A 25,750-nucleotide genomic window follows, 5' to 3' on the forward strand; every position below is an offset into this window, starting at 1 on the left:
ATACTACTTTCTTGAAAATGACAGCACATCAGGTGCCATGATTTTACAGGATGCTTTAGACTGTCATTCACTAACAGTCCAGTAAGGTATTACATAATCATTTGGTAGTTTTGTTTTTTGATGATTGCAAATGTTATAAATTCCCTTTAAACTAAAGTAGACACAGGGGATAAGAAATACACATTGTGGTGAATTGTGCACAGCAAGCTGGATTTGGCAGCGTCATTTTATTTGGGAAGAAAACATGCGTGTGGAGTTTTTTTGTCATGGGGAAAATATTCTTCCCCGCCCTGATAATATATGCCCCTCCTTATAGATCTATGTATGCAATCACAGCATTGTTTTTCTTTTGAATTATTCCCCACTGAAAGATAAGACTCGGGGGGCGTAATGCTGCAAGAATTTCACTGAAATCCCCGGTATATAAATATTGGACAGAGGGTTTATAGTTACATACGTCTGGCAATTGCCCTTATCAAAACAGGAGCCACAAACTTTCGTCTACCGTGGCTGGTCCTCTCATCCTAATCAAATCGTCTCATTAACGAACCGCTGCGACATTTTTTTGTGTGTGCGACTGTCGCCTATTTCAATCATTTATGAAATGTGAGCCTTCTTCAAAGATAACAAATTTACTTAAATGCAGAAAGCCATGTTTAAAAATTGAGAACAATTATTGTGGGAGGCATGGGGAAGTATAGCAAACGAAATTTAACAGTGACATAACCTGGTTTATTGTTTGAAATCCTTGTACATGTAAATGCCATCATATCAATTTTTAATAAGGAAACGTTATTAATGTGCACGTTCTGCTCTGACCAGGCTGGTTGGGGAGAGTCTTTCACGTGCCCTAGTTGAAGGTCGCGTAAGGCCCCCTGCTAATTGCAAGTAGCGTGCGTTTCATCACGCTTGGTTTTTAATTGAATACAATGGCCTCTTTGGAGGAGATATCGATCCCATTGTCAGACCACTCTCTCCTGGCCAACTTCCGATGGCACTGGTTGTTTAACGACTTTACGATAAGGAGGCTTTTTCTTTTTTGGTGATAAAGAAATTAATGGAAAGTAAAAAAATAATATCTAAAATTTGAACAGGAGAGAGGGAATGGATCGGATGCGTACAGTTTTGTTCAGTGTAAGAAGGAAACACTGAGGTTTTTTTAAAAATACCCTGAATCATCACCAAAACTTGCCACGTGAATTACTACTTGGCTTTGCTGACTAGCACCAGACTATTTCTATCATAAGTCAATTGTGTTTGATACAATTATGTGGAGGGTGGAATCGGTGGATTCCTCCTGCAACATTAACACAGCGAAGTTCAGTGGTTGAGCATGTGTAAATGTAGCCTTGATTGCAAGGCTGTGCTGCATCAGCGGGCACACATCACTGGCCATGGCTTACCTGGCTCAGGCCACATGAACACACATGGCGAAACCTCGTAAAAGAGGCATCGTACGAAGCCCGCAGTGAATACTCACACTATACCATATTATACCAGGGTAATGTACGTATACACTGTACTGTACACACACACATACTGGAATTTGAATCCTTGTGGAGTCATTTCTTTGTTCTCGTGTACTAAAGTTTTCAAGTTTGAAAGTGTACTTCCAAAATGCTCCTATTTTAACCAGAATTAATTTCCTGGGCTGAAATTCAGACTTAATGTCCCTTACGTAAAATACTTCAATGTGCGATGAATCAACCCACCTTGGAAGTATCTAGTTTTTGAGTAAAATCCATACACATATCTATTTCGTGATAACCGTGTGGAGATGTATTCACCTATGGAGATTGCTCTGTGGAGACGTATACAATCTATGACCAGCAATGCGCACACGCTGATGCAGCACATACACAGCCTTGCATTCAAGGCTAGTGCAATATATGCATAAACAGAAGACCTTAATTTTTATTTTTGTGAAAAAAAGAAGAAATATTGGGGAAGTGAGGAACGGAACAATAGTTGCTAAAATGCACATTTCTTTTGTATTATTAGTCATTAAAGGGAATATACATCATTTGCTTTTGCTGTAATTTTCAGAAATGGATGGAATTGGGGGGTTGGAAATATATAGCAAATATAGTTACACTGACTTTTTTGAGGTTTTGGGTTCGAAAATGCTATAAAAACCAAGAAAAACGATCATTTTCCTGTAGTCTGGTTCCCTGACTCCATATAAGAAGAAACAGAGCAGTTTACATACATTGGGGAATTGTAAGGTCAGGGAACCAGTCTAGCTGGCTCGTACCCGTTCATAGGTTTGTAATCGATTGCAGACAAGTGCAATGGTCAATTGGGGCCAGTATTTGAAAAAAAAGCCAGTTGTTTCCAACGCTGATCGGCCGATCAGCGTTGGAAATTGATACAAAAATACCACTTTTCTTGAAAATGACAGTATACCAGGTGCCATAATTTTACAGGATGCTTTAGACTGTCATTTACCAACATCCTATTAAGGTATTTCGCAAAAACTTGGAAGTTTTATTTTCCGATGTTTGCAAATGTTGTATATTCCCTTTAAAAAAATATTGTGAATTAATGTAAAGTATTGAAGGCTTTGATAAAACAAGAAAACATTTCAGTTATTTTTATTAACGAGTTTCCTGGGAGAAGACATTAAAGCGGAAAATAAAACAAACGAAGAAAATCCCCTTTTTATTCGCAGCGCATTACACGCGTCATAAAATTTTGTTTGGTCTAATTACCTTGGCCGGCAAGTCACGAAACACACAGGCAGCAGAATGTCATGGCCGATTTTTATAAGCGCGAGGCTTTTCCCTCCCTGTGTTGCTATGGTAACAAGAAACAAACAGCTTGTAATTGACAGCATATGATAATGAGGTGCAGTGGGGAACAAAAAAGGACTAAGATTTTTTTCCTTTTTAAATAAGAGGTTCCTTTTAGAATACGTAGATCTATGCAAGCTATACCAAAGGCCAAAGTGATCACAAATATTTTATTGTCTCGGTATTAAAGGGAATATATACATGTACAACATTTGCTTTAGCTGTAATTTCCAGAAATGGATGGATTTGGGGATTGGTATTTTATAGCAGATGTTGATACACTGACCTGTTTACAGTTATGTGCTCATGTATGCTATGAAAACCAAGCAAAAAGTGTTGTTCTTTAGACAAAATGGAGCAGTTTATAGATTGTCAGGTCAGGGAACCAGACTAGAAGGCTTGCACTTGTTTACTCATGCGTAACCGATTGCAAACAAAATGTGGACTAACTAAATTTGGTAAATTGGGGGCAGTATTAACAAAAAGGTCAGTTTTTTTTTCCAACGATGGTCAGCCGACCATCATTGGATATTGATACAAATATCACTTTTCTTGAAAATGACAGCACACCAGGTGCCATGATTTCACAGGATGCTTGAGACTTTTATTCACTGACAGTCCAGTAAGGTGTTTCATGATTTTGTTTTTTGATGTTTGCAAATGTCATGAATGTTGTATAGTGCCTTTAAAAGGGATATGATTTTGACATTTACAATTTGAAATGAGTTGCGCATATTGTAGCAGTACCTGCAGAACTCACTGCTAGTTAGTCTTGTCACAAATTCCAGTGAGAAATCATTAAAAAGCAATTAAATTGACTGAAATAGAATTCCTACCTGCAATAAGTTTTATTGGTTATTTTTTTTTTTATTGTTTTCCTGTTTCAAAGGGTAATTAGCTGTCAATCTTACATAATTATGCAACGCCCGTTCTGTTAGTTTCATCAACTGGTGCGTTCATACACACACCGGAATTTGTATCCTTGTGGAGTCTTTTCTTTGTTCTAGTGTACTAAAGTTTAAGAGTTTGAAAGTGTACTTTCAAAATGCTCCTATTTGAACCAGAATTAATTTCCTGGGCTGAAATTCCGGACTTAATATCCCTTACATAAAATACTTCAATTTGCGACAGATCAATACACCTTGGAAATTCCTAGTTTTTGAGTAAAATCCATATATCTATTTCGTGATAAGCTTGTGGAGATGTATTCACCTATAGAAATGGCTCTGTTCCCTATTGTGCACATGTCTCCACAGGGTACCGTGTGCCAGTCTTTAGCAAACATTACCTTTCCCCATTTGAGATACATGTACAACAATTGCCATCAGTCTGTGTGTGATAGCATATTGCTTTCTCTCAAACATCACTTACGGTACCCCCCCCCCCCCTTTACTCTTAACATTTTTTTTCTTGCCGCACTCTTTCATGCAGAGTAAATTCAACACGTCTAAAAAAAAGTCTACGTAAACTAATAAAATCACATTTGTACATAATTCTGTAGCCAGCGGGGCTACAAAAATCATTCCCCACACAAACTGTATGTGCGATAACACACAGTGCATTGTGGACCCAGCTGAAATGTTGTTTCGTCTTCGCCGCCTCCAATGTATTCTGATACTGTTTAAACACAAGTCTCATGTTTAAGGGTAAAAGATGAATAAAGTTTGGGGCCGGCAGGACAGGTACAGACTGTTAGTTGGCGGCAGTATAAGGAGTCGTGCTTTCTTTTTTCTCTTCAAAATCGTGTTGTCTCGTTTGTCGGGTGCCAGACAAACTTATTTACGGCGTGTGCTTTATATGGGTGATATGGTTTAATTTGAGTGTACAATTCCAATCCATAAGTTTGATGCCAACGTTTTGCAAGATGTCTGCATTGATGCAGAAATAAACTGCCGGAACCCTATCTTTGTACCACATTTTATTTTCAGATTGAACGAAAATATCATGTCATCATGTCCTTTAAACACACTTACGTACATGTAAATAACTGAAGCCTATACTTTTTGTAATACCGGTATGTCAATCCTCTTGTGTGTTTAAGACCATTCACATGTAAAGGTTCATCCAAATTTTGAATATTAAGTAATTCTGATTTTTTTCCCCCCTGGCTTTGATTGAATGAAACCATCAGTATTTTCTTAAAACAAATCTACCGGTAACTTATCGTAGCTCACAAGACCATTAACATGTAAATGTCGATCCCAAATTTCAATATTGAATGGTACTGAAAAATGAATACATAATTCCCAAAATGATATATATGTACTATATGGTCTCTTGAGGGCAGTATTGCAATTTAGGGGACTGCACATGTAATTTCCTTTAATACTGTCACACAGTTATTGCTTCAAATTGCATAAACTCCTGCTTTCTGTAATTGCACTGCCTCCGGCAATTGTCATTACTTGAAATGTTTGATGCTATCAACAGATTCCAAACTGAGAAATGCTTTCGGGCAAACATTCAGATGGATTTTTCAAAATTGATAAAAGATGGCAAGATTCATAGACTGGAAAAAAATACATTAGCCTTCACTCACTTGTGACTTAAAGGGAAGATACAACATTTGCAAACATCACAAAACAAAATGATCAAATTATCACGAAATACCTTACCGAATTGTTAGGGAATGATATTGTAAAGCATCCTGTAAAATCATGGCTCCTGGTTTGCTGACATTTTGAAGAAAAATTGTATTTTTCCAACGCTGGTCGGCTGACCAGTGTTGGAGAAAACTGTTGTTTTTTTAAAAAACTGCTCCTGATTTTTCCTAATTAGTTATTCCGCATTTACTTTGCAATTGATAACACACCTGTGAAGGGGTACAATCCTTCTAGACTGATTCTCTGACCTTTCAATTCCTCAAAGTCTATAAATGGCTCCGATTCATCTTAAGTGGGGTCACGGAACCAGACTACAAGAACATGATCGGTTTTCTTGGTTTTTCCACCATCTACAAGCCTAAAACGCGAAACAAGTCATTTTTACAATATTGTCTATAACATACTGATCCTCCAAATTCATTTATTTCTGAAAATTGCAGCAAAAGCAAATGTTGTACATTCCCTAATTAAATAGATATCAGATCATCCAGATTCTTGTCGAAAATTCATACCTGTCAAAAGTTCATACCAGACATCAATTGGCAAACTTTTCTTTACATGTTAACTCTGTGTATCTGTGTTCTCAGACATTCTTTTAAAACCAATTTCTGATGTTTGAAACCTTTAAAAATGGTACATTTACCACAGAATTAGCACAAAATCATGACAGTTTCTGTATTTTTGTTGTTTTCAATTATTGAGCTTATCATTTTAAATTGCCTCACCGTGTTTTAAAAAAAATTGTTTGATTTAGCTAAACTAATAAGTGACTCTGTATTTGATCTTTCATAATTCTTTCATTTGCAAAACTCTTTTTTTCTGAAAGTTGTTTAAAAATTGTCCTTCCTATTTCTCCATCTGCAGGCTTTGGTTTCGTTGTCATGGAAACTGAGGAAGATGTGAACAAGATCTGCGAGATGCATTATCATGAAGTCAAAGACAAAATGGTGGGTTACAAGTTCCTTCTTTAAGAACCTTCAACTTTTTCTTATTTTCTCTTAGTAAAGTTTTGGGGCCTTTTGATTATGGCCGCCATGCTCCAAAATGGCTTATCAATAAGCCATTTGCGAATAACCTATACCCTTTGGTAAATTTGAATAACATCTGGTACACTGACTTGCTCAGAATGATTGGCATGTTTTAACTTTAAAATCTCCAGACTAAAGACACTGTTGCTATATCACATGATTCGGGGCAAGCTCTTGCATAGTTACGTAAGAGACGCTCGGCACCAATACATTGTTCACAATGGGTGAGAATGGCACAAAGACACCAGACAATGCCGGAGCTGGGGGTTGCTAGCGTAAGGCTTGCCCCAAATCACGTGATATAGCAGCAGTCTCTTTGGTCTGGAGAATTCAAAGTTAAAGTGTGCCAAGCATTCGAGCAAGTCGTGGTTATATTATCATTATTACTATCTCTATAATAAAAACTGGATAGCGTACAGAAAACCGCAGAAGAAAGCCATTTGAAGCCATAATTGGAAAGACCAGTTGGTGATCTATAAAGGACAAGTTGCCGTCTTTATAGGCATTTGTGATTCACTTTTGTAACATCGTGGTTCACCTATTTACCTTTTGTCCACCACCACTGACCACGGTTCAACATTTTTCAATCATCATGGTTTACTTTTTGAATGCCGCAGTTCACTTTTTGGGACGACGTTTGGAAACATAGTCACAACGGAAAATTGTCCTTTTAGAACATCATAATACGTGTACGTGAACAAAATGGGCGTTAAATCTTGATACAGCGCACACTGTATGTACGCGTAGAATGTTCGTATATCTGTGGGCATTTTCGCAAGACCGGGGCGAACTGGTCAAAATGCAAATTCAACTATGTGACTGGTGTATGGGTATCCAGTCTGTATATAGAGAGCAGTGGTGATAACTTGAATACACGTCTGGTAACCACACTCTCCTTCCCCTTCCTTGCAGATTGAGGCCAAGAAAGCACAGCCCAAAGAGGTCATGATGCCCCAGAACCAACTACGCCAAAGGACGGCACTCATGAGGAACATGTATGGCATGTATGGTGAGTGTCATGGATTGCAAGCAGTGGCCACGCCCAAATTACGTAACTAACAGCCACCAGTTGCATTAACTCAAATGGCTATGGGAAGCGGCTTCAACTGCTTTCATATACACATGTGTTAATTTTCATGCCGTGGCTATGTAATTCGGACGCGGCCATAGCAACTTCAGGGCTGTTGAAGCCATATCGGTCTTGTTCCCTGAAGCCTTGGTAGTGATTCTTTGGTTTGGTAACTGTATTGTGGCAGCCAGACTCGATTCACTACAACCTCTGAGAATGAGTTTAGCAGCACCCTATTGGAGCAGATTTGCAGAAAATATTGCTTAGATGTGGCCATAGCACCTTCAGAATTGTTGGAGCCATATTGGTCTTGTTCCCTGAAGCCTTTGGTAGTTATTCTTGGGTTTGGTAACCATGTTGTGACAGCCAGACTCGATTCACTACAACCTCTGAGAATGAGTTTAGCAGCACCCTATTGGAGCAGATTTGCAGAAAATATTGCTTAGATGTGGCCATAGCACCTACAGAATTGTTCAAGCCATATTGGTCTTGTTCCCTGAAGCCTTGGTTAGTGATTCTTGGGTTTGGTAACCATGTTATGGTAGCCAGACTCTATTCACTACAACCTCTGAGAATGATTTTAGCAGCACCCTATCGGAGCAGATTTGCAGAAAATATTGCTTAGATGTGGCCATAGCACCTTCAGAATTGTTGAAGCCATATTGGTCTTGTTCCCTGAAGCCTTTGGTAGTGATGCTTGGGTTTGGTTACCATGTTGTGGAAGCCAGACTATAAACTTTGAGAATGAGTTTAACAGCACCCTATTGGAGCAGCTTTGCATAAAATATTGCTTAGTAAAGTTATATGCTAAGCAGAAACCAGTTTAGAATCATTCCGAAACAATGCATCACATGTGCCATTCTTTTCAAAAGCTGTCATGCTTGTACTGTCGATTATGACATTCTCTGCCAGCATATATCCATTTAAGAAAGCAAAATTGTGTTGGTTGGGATAAAAAAACTTACCTTTGTTTTCGTTTCTGTTTTTTGTTGTCGATCCAGTTGCGCCGTGGACACCCTACACACAAGGTACCTGCGCTAACCCAAGTAAGAAAACCACCCCTTGTTAACCAATCTCCCTGACCCTTCTCTAGATTTGTTCAAATTATCCACTTCAGTTAAAATTAAAACGAGTAAACAAAAATTCAACTTTGTACTACATTGAAATGCTGCTTTAACGAACACCGCTATTACAAACATTTGGCTATAACGAACATCCCGCTTGGCTCCTGAAATAGTAAATTCTTTTTAGAATGCACAATCACTGTAACGAACGACCACTATAAGGAACATTTTTATGGGACCCCATCATGTTCGTTATAGCGGCGTTTTACAGGTACTGTACCAGAACCGTGGGTGCGAATCACTTGCACGCTACACACATGTATGCGTTCTCAACTTTTGTGACATTGTGTTATTTGGAGCATTTGTGATGAGGCACAAGTCAATCGCAAGTCTATCACAAGTCAGTCACAAGTCAATCACAAGTTAATCACAAGTTAATCACATGTCAATCCCATGTCAATCACATGTCTTCCAGTCACAAGTGAAATGTGGAAAAGGCTTCATTCAACCCTGTGACTGGACATTTGTGAATGGACTTTGTGATTTATTTGCAACCAGACTCGTGATGTATTTGTAATCCGTAACATTTATTGCAATCATTCTTGTGCACAATATTAACTCATTGATAATGTTGGCGACGCACTCCTGAGTTGAATACACCCAAGGTTAGACGTTTTGAAATTGAAAAAGAGAAGCTTTTATTTTTGTCACTGGTGGCTGTAAGCTTCCTATGTCTTGGTTTGTGGTGAAAAGCTACTCTGGGACGAGCCTCTTGAACCCCAAGTTTCTAATTTCGAAAGATGTTTTCATAAGGGAGGGGCTTCGTGCTTGAAATCCCAAATGGCATCATGTTAGGCTGTCGACATTCACCGTAAGACATAACTATGGGTCTTGATTCTTAACCCGCGGAGCAATATTGGAGAGGCTACTTGCGGTCGAGTTATGTTTGATTGACAAGCTGTTTGTGTGGGATTTGCGTTTGTCACGATCGTGTCAACAACCGTCGTGCCAAACTGATTAAATTCTCCCGCCTTTTTTTTAACTACATTGTTTTGGAGATAAAGTGCCATTTTCAAGGGTCAACAGTTACCTTGGTTCATGACTTCATTTTTTTTTATAAAAATGATCGTCAGTTTAACTTTGTATAACTTTTTTTTGTCTTTTCCGGCTTCTAGTGATAAATGGCACCTAAAGACAATCTGAATCAAATTTCAACAATTTTTTTTTTTCACTTTTCTTTTGTTTTTTTCACTTGCCTTTTAACTTGTGTTTTTAACAACTAATGTAGGTATTACTAGTGCATTGTTAAAAGATACTAACCACTGAAGAATTTGTCTCGAAAGCATTACAGTTGAAGTTTTTGTTGTATCGTTTATTTCAGTTTGCAACACCATTTACTAACCCACACTTGTGGTATTCTTTGGTCATAGAACTCATGTTATTTAGATTCACAGAATTTATTCACACAAAAAAGGCAAGTGGGGCTAGGAAATGAGGATTTTTTAATAGATATACAAAATATCTAACAACTTTATTTGGGTTTTGTCATGGAAAAAGTATATTTTTTATGAATAAGCCATTTGCGAGTTTAATTTGAATAAAATCTGGAAGGCTGACTTAATCTTTCAATGCTTTGCACGTTTTAACTTTGCCTTCTCCCGACCAAAGAGACTATCACTATATCATGTGATTCGGGGCAAGCCTTACGCTAGCAACCCCCAGCTCCGGCATGGTCTGTTTGATTAGCAACAGTGTCTTTGGTCTGGAGAATTCAAAGTTAAAATGTGCCAAGCATTCTGAGCAAGTCAGTGTACCAGATGTTTTTGAAATTTAAATCCCAAAGGGTATAGGTCACTCGCGAATGGCTTATTTGGAGATATTTCCTTGTGGGCTTTTTTGGGGGGAAGATGTTTCAAACTTTTCAGGGTAGGAGATTTAAGACTCAAAAATTCCAGTACTTCGTAACTAGGTTATAAGTAAATACCAAAATATGTGTTCTTTTTCATGTACCGGTATTGTCGTCCTTGTTGATTTTTGATAAATATAAACAAAGATGAAGTTGAACAATACTTACAATTGTGATGTAATTTCCCCCATACCTTATTTCCTTAGGCTTATCTCCTTCTATGCCGATTCTTCTGGAGTCTGTCCCTAATGTTAAAGGCAAGTTCCTGGCCTGAGATTTTTCTCTGTCCTTTATTTTTCTACCTGCGATGGTCACCCACAACTTAGGGAGACCATTTCAGCCATCCATCAGCTCAGTTTGTCAGGCATTTGATCACAGTGAATCATCAACAACACAACCAACGAAGTATCAATTAATCAGTTCACAATCACCTTGTCTTTTTACTCAACCAATCAGTCATGTACTTGTACCAATTATCAACTAATCAATCAGTCAATCTGTTGATTTGTCTATTGATCAGTTGTCTGTCAGTGAATCAGCAAGGGATTTGATTATTCGGTTGATCAATCATCCATCTTTCAACTGATCAATTGACCAATCAGTTGGCAATACATCAACCGTGCAATAGATGACTCTGTCATTTGATTGATTGATCTGTCAATCAACTGACAATCAATGAAACACCAGTCAACTGATCAATCAATGAAACACCAGTCAACTGATCAATCAACAGAATATCAATCAACTCTTCAGTCAACTGATTACTTGGTCAGTTGATCCATTCATATCTTGTTTGTCAGCATTCATGCATTATTTTCAACCAATCAGTTACTCATCACAGACATTCCGACTGATTAGTCAACCAATCTATCCACCAATCAGTATTTCAAACATCAATCACTTGATTGATCAATCAGTCAGCTTCTCAATTGGTCAATCTGTTGACTAATCAGTCAATAAAACAGTTATCAACTGATCAATGAATTGATAATTGGTCAGTCAGTTGACTGATCCATCAATGAAACATTTATTAATTTGATTAATGAATCTATCATTTGACTGATCAGTAATAGAACATTTATCAACTGATCATTGAATCGCTCAGTTGATCAATCTGTTGACTGATCCACCATTCAACTATTTATGAACTGATTAGTGAACCTATCAGCTGATCAATCATTTGACTGATCAGTAAAAGAACATTTATCCACTAGTCAATGAATCGATCAGTTGATAATCAGTTGACTGATCCACCATTCAAACATTTATGAACTAATTAATGCACCTCTCAATTGATCAATCATTTGACTGAACAATCAATGAAACATTTATCCACTGATCTATCAATCAATCAACTAATCAACCAATCAATCAGCACGTCAATAAGTTGTTTTACCAAATTGATGCATTCGTTTCAATCAACCAACAAAGCACACTACAGAAAAAGCATTACACACTGCCCATCTACTTAATCTTTCAACCAATCTTTCATTGTCATAATGAAATGATCCGTTAATCAAGTAGTCATCATTTACATCCACTGATCTTTCAGCAAACCATTGCTTTATTACAAACCTGCACACTGATAACGATCACCGACACACAACCCATTGTGCAAACACCAGACACTTTCAACCAATCATTCTTCAGAATCAGTGGATCAGCACATCAGTATCAGTCGCTCATTTTAATGAACAACATAGATTCCATTGTGACTCAACTACTTGTTCTTTCTGTGGAAGTTTCTAACCCAGTTCCAGCCAGTAGATAATATTGGTTGTTTCTTTAGTATCCAGCCAGTTTGCGTCAGCACGCAGTATAAATTTTGCACTTCATACCAGTCTTGTGTGGATGTAGTCTTGTGTCTGCGATAAATTCTTGTTCTACAAATACTTCCTGAGTATATTTTTTACTTTTGTTCTTTATTTTGTTGTGATGTAACTGAAAAGCAGCTGTACTTTGTTGTCTCTGCTAATGTCATTTGTCCTGTGTAAGAGATATTGTGATTGTTATGTGAAATTGGTGCCTTTTTTTTAAAGCCATGGTTCTGAGAGGTACATTGATTTTGTGTTTGGTATCAAAGTTGCCATATCTTGACCCAGTTGTAAACGGACTGCCATTTATGCAGTTACAGTGTATTTTGTGAAAACAAATCTTGAAGTGTTGTTCTGGTTGTTTTGGAGTTTCATTGTCTTGTCATGAAACTTTGTGAGTGTTTCGTTGCTTCCCTTCAGTTGAAAAGACGAGTAACATATTACAAGTATTGTCTTCTGAACCGATAGCTTGTCAAATTGAGTTCGGAAACAAGCTTTATATGGGGTTGTACCTTTTATAAATTTAATTTTCCTTTAATTTTACATTAAGTGCCTCTGAAGTGGTGCAACCTTTTTAAGAAAGTTAGTCCAGTTGTTGGCCTGGCATTTTATTTTGTGCATTTGCATTCCAGATTAATTTACTTAATTTCAGTAAACACAAAAAGCATTTGCTTAAAGGGCCATGACATCAATCTTACTTGGGAACAAATTTTGTGCAACTTTCTACTCCTCGTAAATGTGTAAAAAAAACCTATTTTTGTCATCCTTTTTAAGTTAATTTTGATGAAAAGTGCGCTTTTTTTAACATTTAAGAATTTTACATGAATTTCCTGACAAATGAGGGCGCTGTTGCTGTGATGTCATTTCAGGAAGACACTGTTCACTTTATGGTTTTCTCTGCTCAAATTGTGGACCCAAAATTTGCTCATTGAAAACATTTGTGAGAAAACTTTGCTCATTGGCTTTCTCTCAAGTACTGAAACAACAACGAATCACCAGAGAAAAGAAAATACACGACCGCAAAAAAATCCAAAATTCGGGCAAATTTTGGTGCTGAAGACATGTTACATTGAGTTTCTGCCTGAAATGACATCACACTTTTGCTCGTGAATATATGGAAATGTGCATCAGCATAAAAACCAAAAAGGCACAAAATACCCCTTAAAAATTGTAAAATGAAAATTGAAAATAAGGCCAAATGGGACACTAAGGAGCTTTTGCAAGTATTGCATTAAAAGACTTACCGGTACATTACATGTGCCCTTAAACAAAAACAGCTTTCTAGCTTAAATATTGTGTAATATTGCTTTGAACTGGTGTTTTGCTGGTTTCCCCTTAATACACGTATCTTAAATGCACCAGGCAATACTTTCTGCTTTGCAACAAGTGCTTTTGCCACGTAGAAGAGATTTTTTTTAAATTTTGTACATGTACTAAGGTTCTTTTGTTTCATTTCTTTTCATATAAATAGGCTGTGAAATGTCTGAGGGACGAAAATTGATTATTTTTGTTGCACGATTGTATGGAATATTATTTTTCTGCTTTACTTTTGTTGTTGCGATCAAAGCATGAAGCAAAAATGATGTTAGTGTTTTGCTTTTGATCAGTCGGTGTTTACTAAAGAATGAAAATATTACAAAACTTGAAGCGCTTTTAATTAGTTAGTATTGCCAGAGTGGATGGGATACAGGGAGATAATGGGATGGACTACCCCTGTGTTGAACAAAATATGTATTGAGACTCCTTTGGCATTGTTGTAGCTGCTCAGCCTATGCCTGTAGGCAATCCTTTCTAGTGCTGCCTGTTGTTTCTGACATGAACTCTACATGTCTGTATATAAAATTTGTTCACAGTGAAGGAATTCAGCTGAGAATGTATTTAAAATTTAAAATCAAAATAAAATTGTACCAAATGATATTTTCAGAACTGAAAGTGAAGGATATGTTCCTTTTCCTACATGTATAAGAAGAACGAAGATGGAGAAAAAACAAACTAAAAATAACATTTTTAATGCTAAGCTAAATTATTTTATACATTGTACCAAAAATATATATGACTTTAGAACAAACTTCAATGGAAGACCATGCCAGTATATTCATCCTTTCAACAATATTGTCAGTTTACATTTTGTACATCCTTTTTTTTCATAATGTGTAATTCATTGAATAACATTTCAGTCACCTAACTGTAATTCTCCCTTTTGTCGCCTTTGATTTCTTTCATACAGGTTATCCAGCAAACTTTGCTTTCGGACGGTCAATTCCTGCCTACCCCCCATTCACCCCGTATTTTAGTGGTAAGTGCTCGTTTTCTTGAATACCATTCAGTTTTTGTATTTCTGCCCCCTTGGCTTTCAAAATTTTCATAGCATTATTCTCCAGAGATTCCAAGATTTTCAGGAAAAAAAATGTCTTTTCTTTCAGCAGATTACCATTTTCTATTATCATTGAAATAATGTGAAACAAAAACACTCTTTTTATCATGCAAAACTTATGATATTAAATTATATTATATTTTAAATCCAAACTTGTAATTTCTAGATAATGTTCCAGCAATCCTGTTTTAAGTTTCAGGCTTGTCATTTATAAAAAAATATTTGATGTACTTTTGTTGAAATTTTTTTTTTCTGAAAGTTTTGGAATCGTGTGTATTTGGCGCCGTTGCCATGTTCCACTCATTTGCATATCTTCTGCATGACTTGTCACCCGATTGGCTCAGAGCATTTGTCAGCCTTAGTAACCATTACCATAGTAGTTGAGTAGCCAATTAGAATTCCCCTCTTGGGCTTGTAGTGTTGTAGAAAGTAGACATAGCAATTCTGTTTTGTTACGTTATGCTGTACACTAAAGACAACTTCTCTACAATTAACATTTGGATATTTTTTGTGTAAAAGTTGAACTAAAACTTCACAAAGATTACTTAAGAAAATGTAGGCTGAGTACTTAGTTTTCGGTACATCATTTTTCAAACTGTCCTTTTGGATTTGGTGATGTCTTCTAAATCATAAGTGGTACTGTTTTAAAGTAGCCCTAACTAGGGGTGTGCATTTACGTGTAGTACGAGACCGGGTACCCGATAAAAAAAAAATACGGGTACTCGGGTACCCGATAAAGAAACCCAACTCCAAAATTCAAATCTCAGAAGTTGCTGTTCTCATTGTTCATAAAGGTCTGTACGATAATGCCGTAGTATAATCGTACATCGGTGCGTCAAGATACAAGTACGTACAGTGAGCTTTATAGCTTTATGGTGTAAACTGCAACTTTCGCGAGCGTCATAAACGTGAAATATGTTTTGTTTTCCCGTGTGGCCTGGTTTTCATTTTTGAAAATTCCCCACAAATGACATTCAAAACCTTTCTTTTTGATTGTCGGTGAAGTTACTAAGTAATTTGTAAAGTTGGTTACTGGTACTTGATTCCATAATCTGGAACCGGTTCCTGACATCAACGGTCGGGTACTCTGGTACCTGGTTCCGATGCACAACCCTAGCCCTAACCATTAATACTTTGTATGAATGTGAAATACTGCATACTTTAAGTTAAGGCAGGTTGCATAAACCCTTTCAAATCACAAAACATTTGGCAAGTGCAGGCAACTGAAATTGATGTTGTTATGGCAACATGGTAGGGTAGACTTCTCGTAAAGCCACACATGCTGAAAGTGTGACTGCATGATTTGATTTCCTGAAGCAACTGTCTTGTCGATCCAATAGTCTTCACTTTATAACGTCAAACATTTTTGGTCGTTTTTTTTCCCCACTTAATTTAACATCCTAACCTGCTGAATCCAACAGGATCCAACTATATCATAATCCTGTTGAAGCAAGTATACTGAAATTTGTATTTTTGTGGAGACATTTCTTTGTTCTCGTGTACTAAAGTTTTCGAGTTTGAAAGTACAGTTTCAAAATGCTCTTATTTTAATCAGAATTAATTTCCTTGGCTGAAATTCGGACTTACTATCCCTTTTCTAAAACCATTTGTGACAGATCAACATACCTTGGAAATTCCTAGTTTTTGAGTAAAATCCATATATCTGTTTTGTGAAAACCTTGTGGAGACATTCATCTGTAGAAATTGCCCTGTGGAGACGTATACAATCTTTTGTTCCCTATTGTGTGCATGTCTCCAGAGGGCATGGTGTATCAGATCCTGTTGGTTTGAGCAGTAAACCCCTTGTACACATATTCAGAGTCGGATTCTGTTGGGTACTGATAAATAACGCCAAGTTGGACTCTGTTGGATCCAGCGGACAACTAAAAATTAGGCACAGTTGGATTCTGTTGGATTGAGCAGGAAGTAACCGTTGGACTCTGTTGGATTTCAGGGTAGTCCTGAGGAACCCTGACTTGGTGTACATTGCACTGGGGCACACTGCATCCTTTCCCCCTGAAATAAACAAAGTCTTCATCATGAAAGTCCCTTTTAAGTGGTTACTTCTTGTTAATATTATGGGATGTTGTACCTTTTAACCTGTAAGTGGAGATTTGTGTTGCGTTTGTGGTAAACATTCACAATTTTACTTTATGCCCCTTAGGTAACTTGAGCCCTTTTTTCAGTTGTGACCTTCATTGATTTGTCACATGAATGATTTTCCTCGCATGGTGTTAGAGATTTCCAGCTTTTTGAGAATTTCACTGATGCTTCAATGGAAATTGGAAAAAACGTCTGTCTGCTGTATGAGTTGAGCTTGTCCTGTAAGCCAGCGTTGGACATCTGTTTTTGTATACAATACGTTTGTTTGTAAAGGGTGGATCAAATGTGAATTTAATCATGTTATCGTGGCCTTTCTGTGTGACTGCACACTGTACATGATCGTGTCCTAAGGCCGGGGCTTGTGCTATGCCTACGAGGTACAAAAGGCTGTAAATAATGAGTTCTTCAAAATCATAATGGACTGTGAGTTTTGATTTGTTGGTTGCATTGAGGTAGAGCTGCCAACTTTCCCTGATTCTGCAGAAAGATCCCTGAATAAACCAGTCTTCCCATGTTCTGATGAAAAAAACTTTTTCCCTATTATGTTGAATGTAATTCTGAAACTCTCCCTGATTGTTGTACAAAATCTTCCTGACTGCAAGATGCAAATGTTGGCAGCTGTAATTGAGGAATGTTGACTTTGGATTTTTCCTTGTTTTTAGAGACCAGTGATTTTTTCTACTTTAAATTAACCCTAACCCACTTCAATCCTCTAAAATCTTCCTGGCGGTTTTGGAGGATTGAGAATGAATGGTGTTTGAGAAACATGAGGATTTTGAAGGATTGAGGATGAATGGTGTTTGAGAAACATGAGGATTTTGGAGGATTGAGGATGAATGGTGTTCAAGCACATGGGGATTTTAAAGGATTGAGGATGAATGGTGTTCAAGCACATGAGGATTTTGGAGGATTGAGGATGAATGGTGTTCAAGCACATGAGGATTTTAAAGGATTGAGGATGAATGATGTTCAAGCACATGAGGATTTTAAAGGATTGAGGATGAATGGTGTTCAAGCACATGAGGATTTTGGAGGATTGAGGATGAATGGTGTTCAAGCACATGAGGATTTTAAAGGATTGAGGATGAATGGTGTTCAAGCACATGAGGATTTTGGAGGATTGAGGATGAATGGTGTTCAAGCACATGGGGATTTTGGAGGATTGAGGATGAATGGTGTTGAAGCACATGAGGATTTTGGAGGATTGAGGATGAATGGTGTTTAAGCACATGAGGATTTTGGAGGATTGAGGATGAATGCATTTTGAGAGGCAGGACTGTTTGACGATATTGAAGGATTGAGGTGCTGGGTATCCTTCATTCGAACATACGTGCAACATTTTGGAGGATTGTGGCAGATTGAGGATGGTTCCTAGCAAAAAGGGCCTGGGGTAGGGTTAATAGTGGCAAATGGATAGAATAAATCTAATTCCTGTGAAATTTATACATAAATACACAGTTTTTGTTGGTTAATAGTTCATTGGCCCCTGGCCTGACCTGGCCATAGTGGTTTGTTTTGGAATGAGGAATACAGGATATTTATTTGTCAATAGTTACATCGTTTGTCATCAATTTTTATCAATGGACCATTGTTGCCAACATTGTTTCCTGGTAAAGGAACACCTGGTTAATGTGAAAAGAGTTCTGACTGTTCGTTCCAAGGCAATGGAGGGTCACTCCATGATTATTCTTTTTGGATCTGGTTTGGAAGTATTTTCACTCTGCGAGTATTCCTTACGATGAGAGTTTAGATTTCAATGCAGCTAACCATGTTTTAACCCTTACCCTACTTGACCCTCCAATGCATGCCAATTGTGCCTCAAGAAAATCTTCTATGTTTTTTGCATGGCCCTCCAATATCTGCCATGTCATTTCAAGGGTAACTGGACAGGCACTCCAATACATGCCACAGAGAACAATGAGAGTCCTCTGATAACAAAGTGAGTGCCCCCAGCTGGTCAGTATCAGGCACCCTCCAGGGCCTCCAACTCCTGCCAATTGGAGCCTTCACTGTTAAGACTTGTTATCTGCCAAATAACTGCAGCTGGAGGGCATTGGCATAACCAACTGACATGCAGTAAACTACCCTCAGAGAGTAAGGGTTAAACGTGTTGTTTGTTGTCCTGCCATTTCCTTGGCTATGTCTTGTGTGTGTTTTGTCAGTATACATTAGGCCTGGGCGGGTAGTTGATTTTTCAACTCAAGTACTCGAGAAATGCCGTACGAGTAGTCGAGTACTCATGAGTGATAGTGAATTCCTGCAACAGCAGAAAATGACATTTACATGTTATTATGATGCGAATTCTTCCAAAGTAACAGGCAAATTGCTTGCAAACAGCACATTCTGCACTGAGTCATTTCTTGACTAAGTCAATATTCCTAAAACAAAAATTGTTACTCGAGTAGATGAAAAATCACCAATAGAACGAGTAGCATAAACTACTCACGAGTACTCAAGTTACTCGCCCAGCAGTAGTATACTTGTAAATATTGGGAAATGGTAAAAGGTGAAGTTTGTTACCAGCCAATATGGCCCGTCAGTTTATCTCCGGTTTCCCTGGCCTGAAACGACTGAGATTATTTCTATTCCCCCTGGATGGGATCATGCTAGTCCATCGCAGGTTCCTCCCCAGCTAATGCCGGTACCCATTTATACTCCTGGGTGGAGAGGGGCAAGTGGGGGTGAAGTGGCTTGCCCAAGGTCACAACATATGGCCAGCAGCTGGATTCGAACCCCTGGCCCTCTGATCATAAGTCACAAACCCTAACCACTAGGCCACACTCCCCCACTGGTAATGGTGCTTCATTCCTTTGAGAAAAACGGTTCAATCAATGCAACTTGGTCGTACTTTTTTGTGGTCTACAAGTGGTGCTTTATTTTTAAATTTGAGTCTAAATTGCTTAGGAAAGTTGGAATCAAGTGGTTTTTTTTGTAAATCTAGCACAACTGTTTCTATGCTATATTCTTCGCCTACAAAGTGTGTGACTGGTTGACTATTGACTATGCAACTTTGTTCCTAGTAAAGGTTTTTCTCAGACTCACGTTTGTGGCAGGGAGTGAACGTTGTTGCATTTGCATGATTTTTGTTTTAAAATTTTGCGATTCAATGATGTGCACTCTTAATAGTGGTGATTTTTCTGAGCATGTGGATAGAAATGTGATTTTCCCGCCTCTACTAAAAAAAAATGACCAATTTAGTTCAGAAAATAAACCAAAAAAACTCTTTAAATATTGGGTGTGTTCAGTAAATATTTGGAATGTGAATTTTGTGTTTGTAAATTGTTGTGTTTGTAGACAATTTGTGTGAGTGTTTAACCCATTAGCACTTGTATTACACTGTATTACATTGTATTTAATATTTGTTAAATTGATACAGCTAGGTGGTTTGGGTTGATACAAGGATTAACAGTAACACGAAGGGCACTTTGGGGTGATACAGGAACTGTTTAAGTGATTTTGTCTGAAACTGACATCTAAATATGGACAAAATATTCCAACTGAAGATGAATGTATTTGCATTCATGCCAAACTTTTCTCAACCTTGAACCCTGTATGGTGTTATGTGCGTGCATACCACAATCCTCGTGCCTAGGGTTTGGCGGGGCCTCGCCGGCCTTTACCCCCGGACACCAGCGAGCTGGGCCAGCCGCTAGAGGGCGCTCCACCGGACGGGGCGGCTACTCAAACTACCACAATGCACCAGGTAAACAGGTTACCATGGTTACAGAAAGAAAAGAAAAACATTAAGTGTTCAGGTTGCGTGTGGTACTTCATAACAGGGTTCTCCCCTTGTCTTTGTTGCCTAGTTAAAATTGCCAGATTTTTTCCTTTTTCTTTGAAGAGTATAAGAATACATATAAAAAAACCAAGGTTATATGTTCTTGAAGATTTTGTAAACCACAATTTAGAGGTTTCTACATCATTGGAGTTTCAAAAAACATACCTCTTTTTTTTTTCAATTTTTTTGCTAGTTTTTTTGTTCAACCTTAAATTCTTTTGGGTTGAAGATCTTGTCTGGAAATGTTTCTTAGAGAGCAAGCTAAGTTACATCTGAAGGAATAGGAAACTTAGCCTTTCATGTAAAATTCCTTTCAATTAAAATAGATAAGCTCGAGACAACCTTTTCACACACAAAAAGATTACCATGCCGATTCAGTGCACATAATGACACCCGAAAACAAATCCCCGTAAGCAGAACAGTGCTTAAAAATTGAAAAAAAAAAAAAAATTGAAAAAAAAAAAAAAAAATTGAAATGAAAACAAAAAAAAATATTAAAATGGGAGGACCCTGTGGTGTCGTGTGTTCATTCCTTCACGTGGTTTGGCCTGGAATGATGTCTAACTGCACCGTGCTTTGCTTGACCAACATGTCTAATGCAGCTTCACTTTTCTCAAAACACTTGTTTATTAACTCTTAAACTTGCTGTGCTGAAACAATATAATACAAAAAAAACTTGGCTATGTGCAGAGAGACACTTGGTGGTGAAATCTCACTGAAAAATTTGCATCATTGGTTCAGTCGGTATGGGTACATTGCTTGGGTATGTGGGTGTTTTGGCCTTCAAGTTGGTGTTAAAGGATCCATGAAATGCATTATTCTTAAAAGCACATTTTGTGCTACTTTCTACTCCTCTTGAATGTATGAAAACTATTTGACATCTCTTTGTTACTTTTATTGAAAACTGCACTTCTTTAAACATTTCAAATGTTCCATGCTTTTCCAGACAACTGAGGGCGCTGTTGCTGTTATGTCATTTCAGGAAGACACTGTTCAGTTTAGGGGTTTTCTGTTCAAATTGTGAAGCCAAAAACTTGCTCATTGAAAACATTTGTGAGAAAAGCTTTCTCATTGGCTTACTGCCATGTACTGACGCTACAACGAATCACTCAAAAAAGAAAATGCACGACAACAAAATATCCCAAATTCTGCCAACTTTTGGTGCTGTAATAGCCGTAACCTAGAGGTTTCTGCCTGAAATGACATCGCACTTTTGCTCATGAATATGGAAATTTGCATTAATAGCATCAAAACCAAAAAGGCACCAAAATACCCTTGAAAATTAAAAAAATGGTTAAATGGGACACAAAGGTGCATTTTCTAAGATCGCATTAAAATTTTTTTTTTACGTTGAATGGGCCCTTTAATGTTTTTGTGTGAAACTTCTGCTAGACCTTGATATTGACCAAAAAAGATGATAAAACTGATGTCTTAATTTGTGATCAATTTGTATACAGTAATTTGATTTGATGCGTTGACGGTTTGGAAGAATTGAAAGATGGAAAATTATCTTGTCTAGGCTGTTTTGTAAATCACTGAATCTAATTAACTGTGCATGAAAGTTTCACAGCATACTTTCAAATTTTGTTGAATTTCTGCCAACTTTCTTAAAAATAATAAGCGCTGCTTTTCTTCACAACTAGTATCTCTAGTTGCCACAAAAAAGAGGGTTTTTTTGGTGATCAGTTTATTTCTCTGATATCTAACAGATATGAGTGTTATTTATGTATGCATGGTAATTATGGGTTGACTAGGCTTTCATTCCTCGCTAATTGGCATATTCATCATCCATGGCGTGGCTTTGCTGAACTCGGGCACTGTGGTTGGTTAGAACATTGAGAGGCGTGTCCATATGGTTCATCAATATTCATTGGTTGGGAATGAGGCAGTTTGATTGGACGAATGTCTTCCAGTTGGTCTGAAGTTCTTGTTTTGGGTATTCATGAATATTCATGACTGTGTGACTAGGCAGTCTGTATACAGGCACTTTGATGATTGGTTGAAATTTTGCCTGCGGGATCATGGGTCTCATTTGCTTAATTCATATTTAATCTCATTTTGGTTGGTGTTGTTTTGAAATATGTACATGGTATTTATAAAAGTTGTATAGCTAACAGTTTTTTAAAAGATTCATTAAAGTGACAGTACATATTAGAATATGAATTACAAAAATAATGACTTTAAATTTCAAAAATCAATTCTGAGGAAATATTGTGTAGGCAAACTCGTCATGAGATTTGGCTCCAAGTAAATCAATTCAAATTTAAATTGGCAGTTTGAAGAACAAGTCGTGAACACAAGGCAGCTTTAGTTGTCGTCATGTACTTATTTGTATATTTATTTGGTACTTTTGAAGTTTCAGTTTGAGAAACTGTCATATTGTATTGCTTTAGTTGTCGTATTACACTGAAGCTTCTAAAATAGATTTGTTTTGTTTTAGGCTTTATATTATCTGAAGGTTTCCTTTGATTTTTACATTTTATATTGACAGGGCCAAAAGTATTTGGCCAAAGAAAAATATACTTAGTCACCCGTGGCCTGTTTGTGGCATTGAATTAGAATTATTAGAATTTTAATTTTGGTGTACAAATGTGTTTTGTTGTAAATGAAAATTGTCCAGCACAGTTGTATACACTGTATATCAATGTAATCTTCATTCTTGTGTTGCTTTGTTAAGTTGAAAGAGATTTTGCTTAATTTGCTCTTCATACACATGGCAAGGTTGCTTACATTAACCCATTTTTTTCTGAGTCGAGTCAGAAAAGTTCAAGGTGTTTTATTGTAACATTGCAGATTTTTTTAGTCGTTAAGTGTAGAAAGCGTGTTAACTTAATTTCGTACATGTATTATATATGCTGAATTTGGTCCTCATTTATCACAAGTGAAACAATTGTCAATTATTTGCGTTGGACCTATTCATTCAACAGATGCCAATTTTCCCCAGAGTATGTGGAATTTGATAAAGAAATTATTTTTATTCATAGTCGGTTACCGGAAGGAGGATTGAAATCTCACTTTTCAACTTGTTTTTGTACGGTACTTACACTATACTGCAGTTAATCGATATATCTACAACATGTAATACATTTTGCTAGTGATGCTCCAAGAGAATCCTTTATCAGTATCGCCAAGAAAACTGAACAACTCCTTTGAGCTTGTTGACAAAAAGTCTAGAATTTTCTCACTAGGCTCCGATGATGTTGTAATTTCTTGTTGAGGACATATAAAGTTGGTAGCTTATCTGTGTGATAGTCATGTACGCACATCTACGCCATCAGGGCTTCTTTAAAAAAAAAAACAATCGTAATTTTGTGTTTTTGTCATGCATGCCGCCAATCTGAAGTCAGAAAGTTGTCATACAACTGAGCTGTATGTATTCATTGTGCTTTGTAAAAAAAATGGAAGGAAAACAAAGCGTCCCCTCTAAATTGTGTATCTGAAAAAAAAAAAGATGTGATAAACAAAACCTGTCCATTGTGACCCGTATACCAATTCACAGAAAACGCCCTGAGCAATGAACAGCTGACCTACCTGAAGACGACAGGACTTGACAAGTCTGTCTGTATCGCCTCTCCAGGCTTGCACGCCTACCCGGGCGGCTACGCGGTCATGCCCCACCACGGACTGCAGCCAGCCGTGGACCAGCGCCGGCCCGGCAGCTACATTCCGTACTCGTACCCGGACTACGGCTCGGCAGGGCCCGCGACTACGCTCCGGGCGGCCAACGCGCATAACCGGACGGACGGCGGCTCGGCGGTGACCCAGCACCAGCAGGCCGAATACAACAGGGAATATCACCAGGCAGCTGGTAATGTTGCTTCTACTACCTCAACTAGACTGAGATGACGCGTACTGAACATGCCACCCTCGTATGAAACGCATACCGTCACAAACACACACACACACACGTTTGTGTTACATGCTCTATGTGGACATTCCTTTGTTTTCGTGTTGTTAAGAAAACTCAGTACAAAAAATAATCTTAAACTGTGAAAACTCTTTCAACCCCAAATTTGTTTTTTGATTTCCTTGAATGTTTCTCTTCATTCTGCGACTGATAACCCAAACCCCAAAATGCCTCTAAACCTGTTTTCCAGAGAGGGCGAAACGTTATGTGGACATGGTGTAGTCCACATAACGTCAACACAACCTGCATTATGTGGACATCGTTTGTTCACATGTCCACATAGTGACTAAGACAAACTCACTCATACACAACTATTTTCGTTTCTCTACCTGTACATGTGATTTTTGGTCATCCTTGTTTTGTTGAATTGGAAAACTCTTTTGCAAAACCTTTGAAACTTTTAGGGCGATTTTTTTTTTATTGCCCCTACCAAATACCTTGAATAATTTACTCCATTTTCGACCTTAATCATGCTTTCAAAATGACATACATCAATCGTTTTAGAAAAACCTAGTTCCCATGTCATAAAATCCTTGTGTGAATTGTTAGTGCGTCTACACATATACACAAATGCATACATAAAACTTGCATGTACAAACACTTGATGAACATTGGTGCATTTTTAGCAGTCAGTGTAGCTAATCCAAAGTATTTTTAGGTTCACTTTCATAATCTTAAAAAAACCCAGGCTTTTTATGTAACTCCCAGGCTTCCTAGCGTTAGTTGAATTAACACAATCAAAGAAAACAGTACGGTACATTCGCTGTGCACTTTGTGTGTTTTTGTTGGGTCTTTCAAGTGAGGATGTTACATCCATGCATAAAATTGATCAATTCCGTCCGGGAAATAGCAAAATACTTATACCAAAGATTTTTACAAACGTCTGGGTTGAAATGCCTTTAAGTGACACGAGTCTAGCTGTTAGTACTTATGGAATGACTTTACTTGCAAAGCCCGCTCCATTAACAACTTCGTTTTTGTATAAACCTTGCATGGATTTAGCATTCCTGCTTGATCAAGTTTGTCGTCCGCAACTCTTCTTATTTTTAGTCCTAACATGTAGTGCGTGTGTGTAGTGTGCGTGTGTGTTGTTTCCTTCTTTAATGATAGATCATTCAAATAGAAAGTAGTATGCTGACAAAACCTCATCCTTCATAATGCCAAGTGTGACCAATTTTGTTTATTCATTTTTTTTCTCAATTTTTGTTATGAATTATATTTTTTTAAAGAAAGCCTGTGGTATGCCGCTTTGGAAAGGATTCCAAAGATTTATCAATCTTTGGTCATAAAAGCTTTTTGGAATTATAATCAA

General features: G+C 37.6%; 1 protein-coding gene across 1 annotated transcript in view; it reads left to right on the forward strand.

Moving 5' to 3' along the window:
* LOC119727035 (RNA-binding protein Musashi homolog Rbp6-like) overlaps positions 1–25,750 on the forward strand; it is a 55,966-nt gene that overhangs the window by 16,927 nt on the left and 13,289 nt on the right. The window contains exons 2-7 of the mRNA XM_038198925.1: positions 6,260–6,342; positions 7,336–7,432; positions 8,482–8,538; positions 10,669–10,719; positions 14,504–14,572; positions 24,031–24,339. Of these exons, the coding sequence (XP_038054853.1) occupies positions 6,260–6,342; positions 7,336–7,432; positions 8,482–8,538; positions 10,669–10,719; positions 14,504–14,572; positions 24,031–24,339 (666 nt within the window). The remainder of the gene's footprint in view (positions 1–6,259; positions 6,343–7,335; positions 7,433–8,481; positions 8,539–10,668; positions 10,720–14,503; positions 14,573–24,030; positions 24,340–25,750) is intronic.

Source organism: Patiria miniata, unplaced genomic scaffold (genome assembly GCF_015706575.1).
Source record: "Patiria miniata isolate m_02_andy unplaced genomic scaffold, ASM1570657v1 HiC_scaffold_2, whole genome shotgun sequence".
NCBI lineage: Eukaryota > Metazoa > Echinodermata > Asteroidea > Valvatida > Asterinidae > Patiria > Patiria miniata.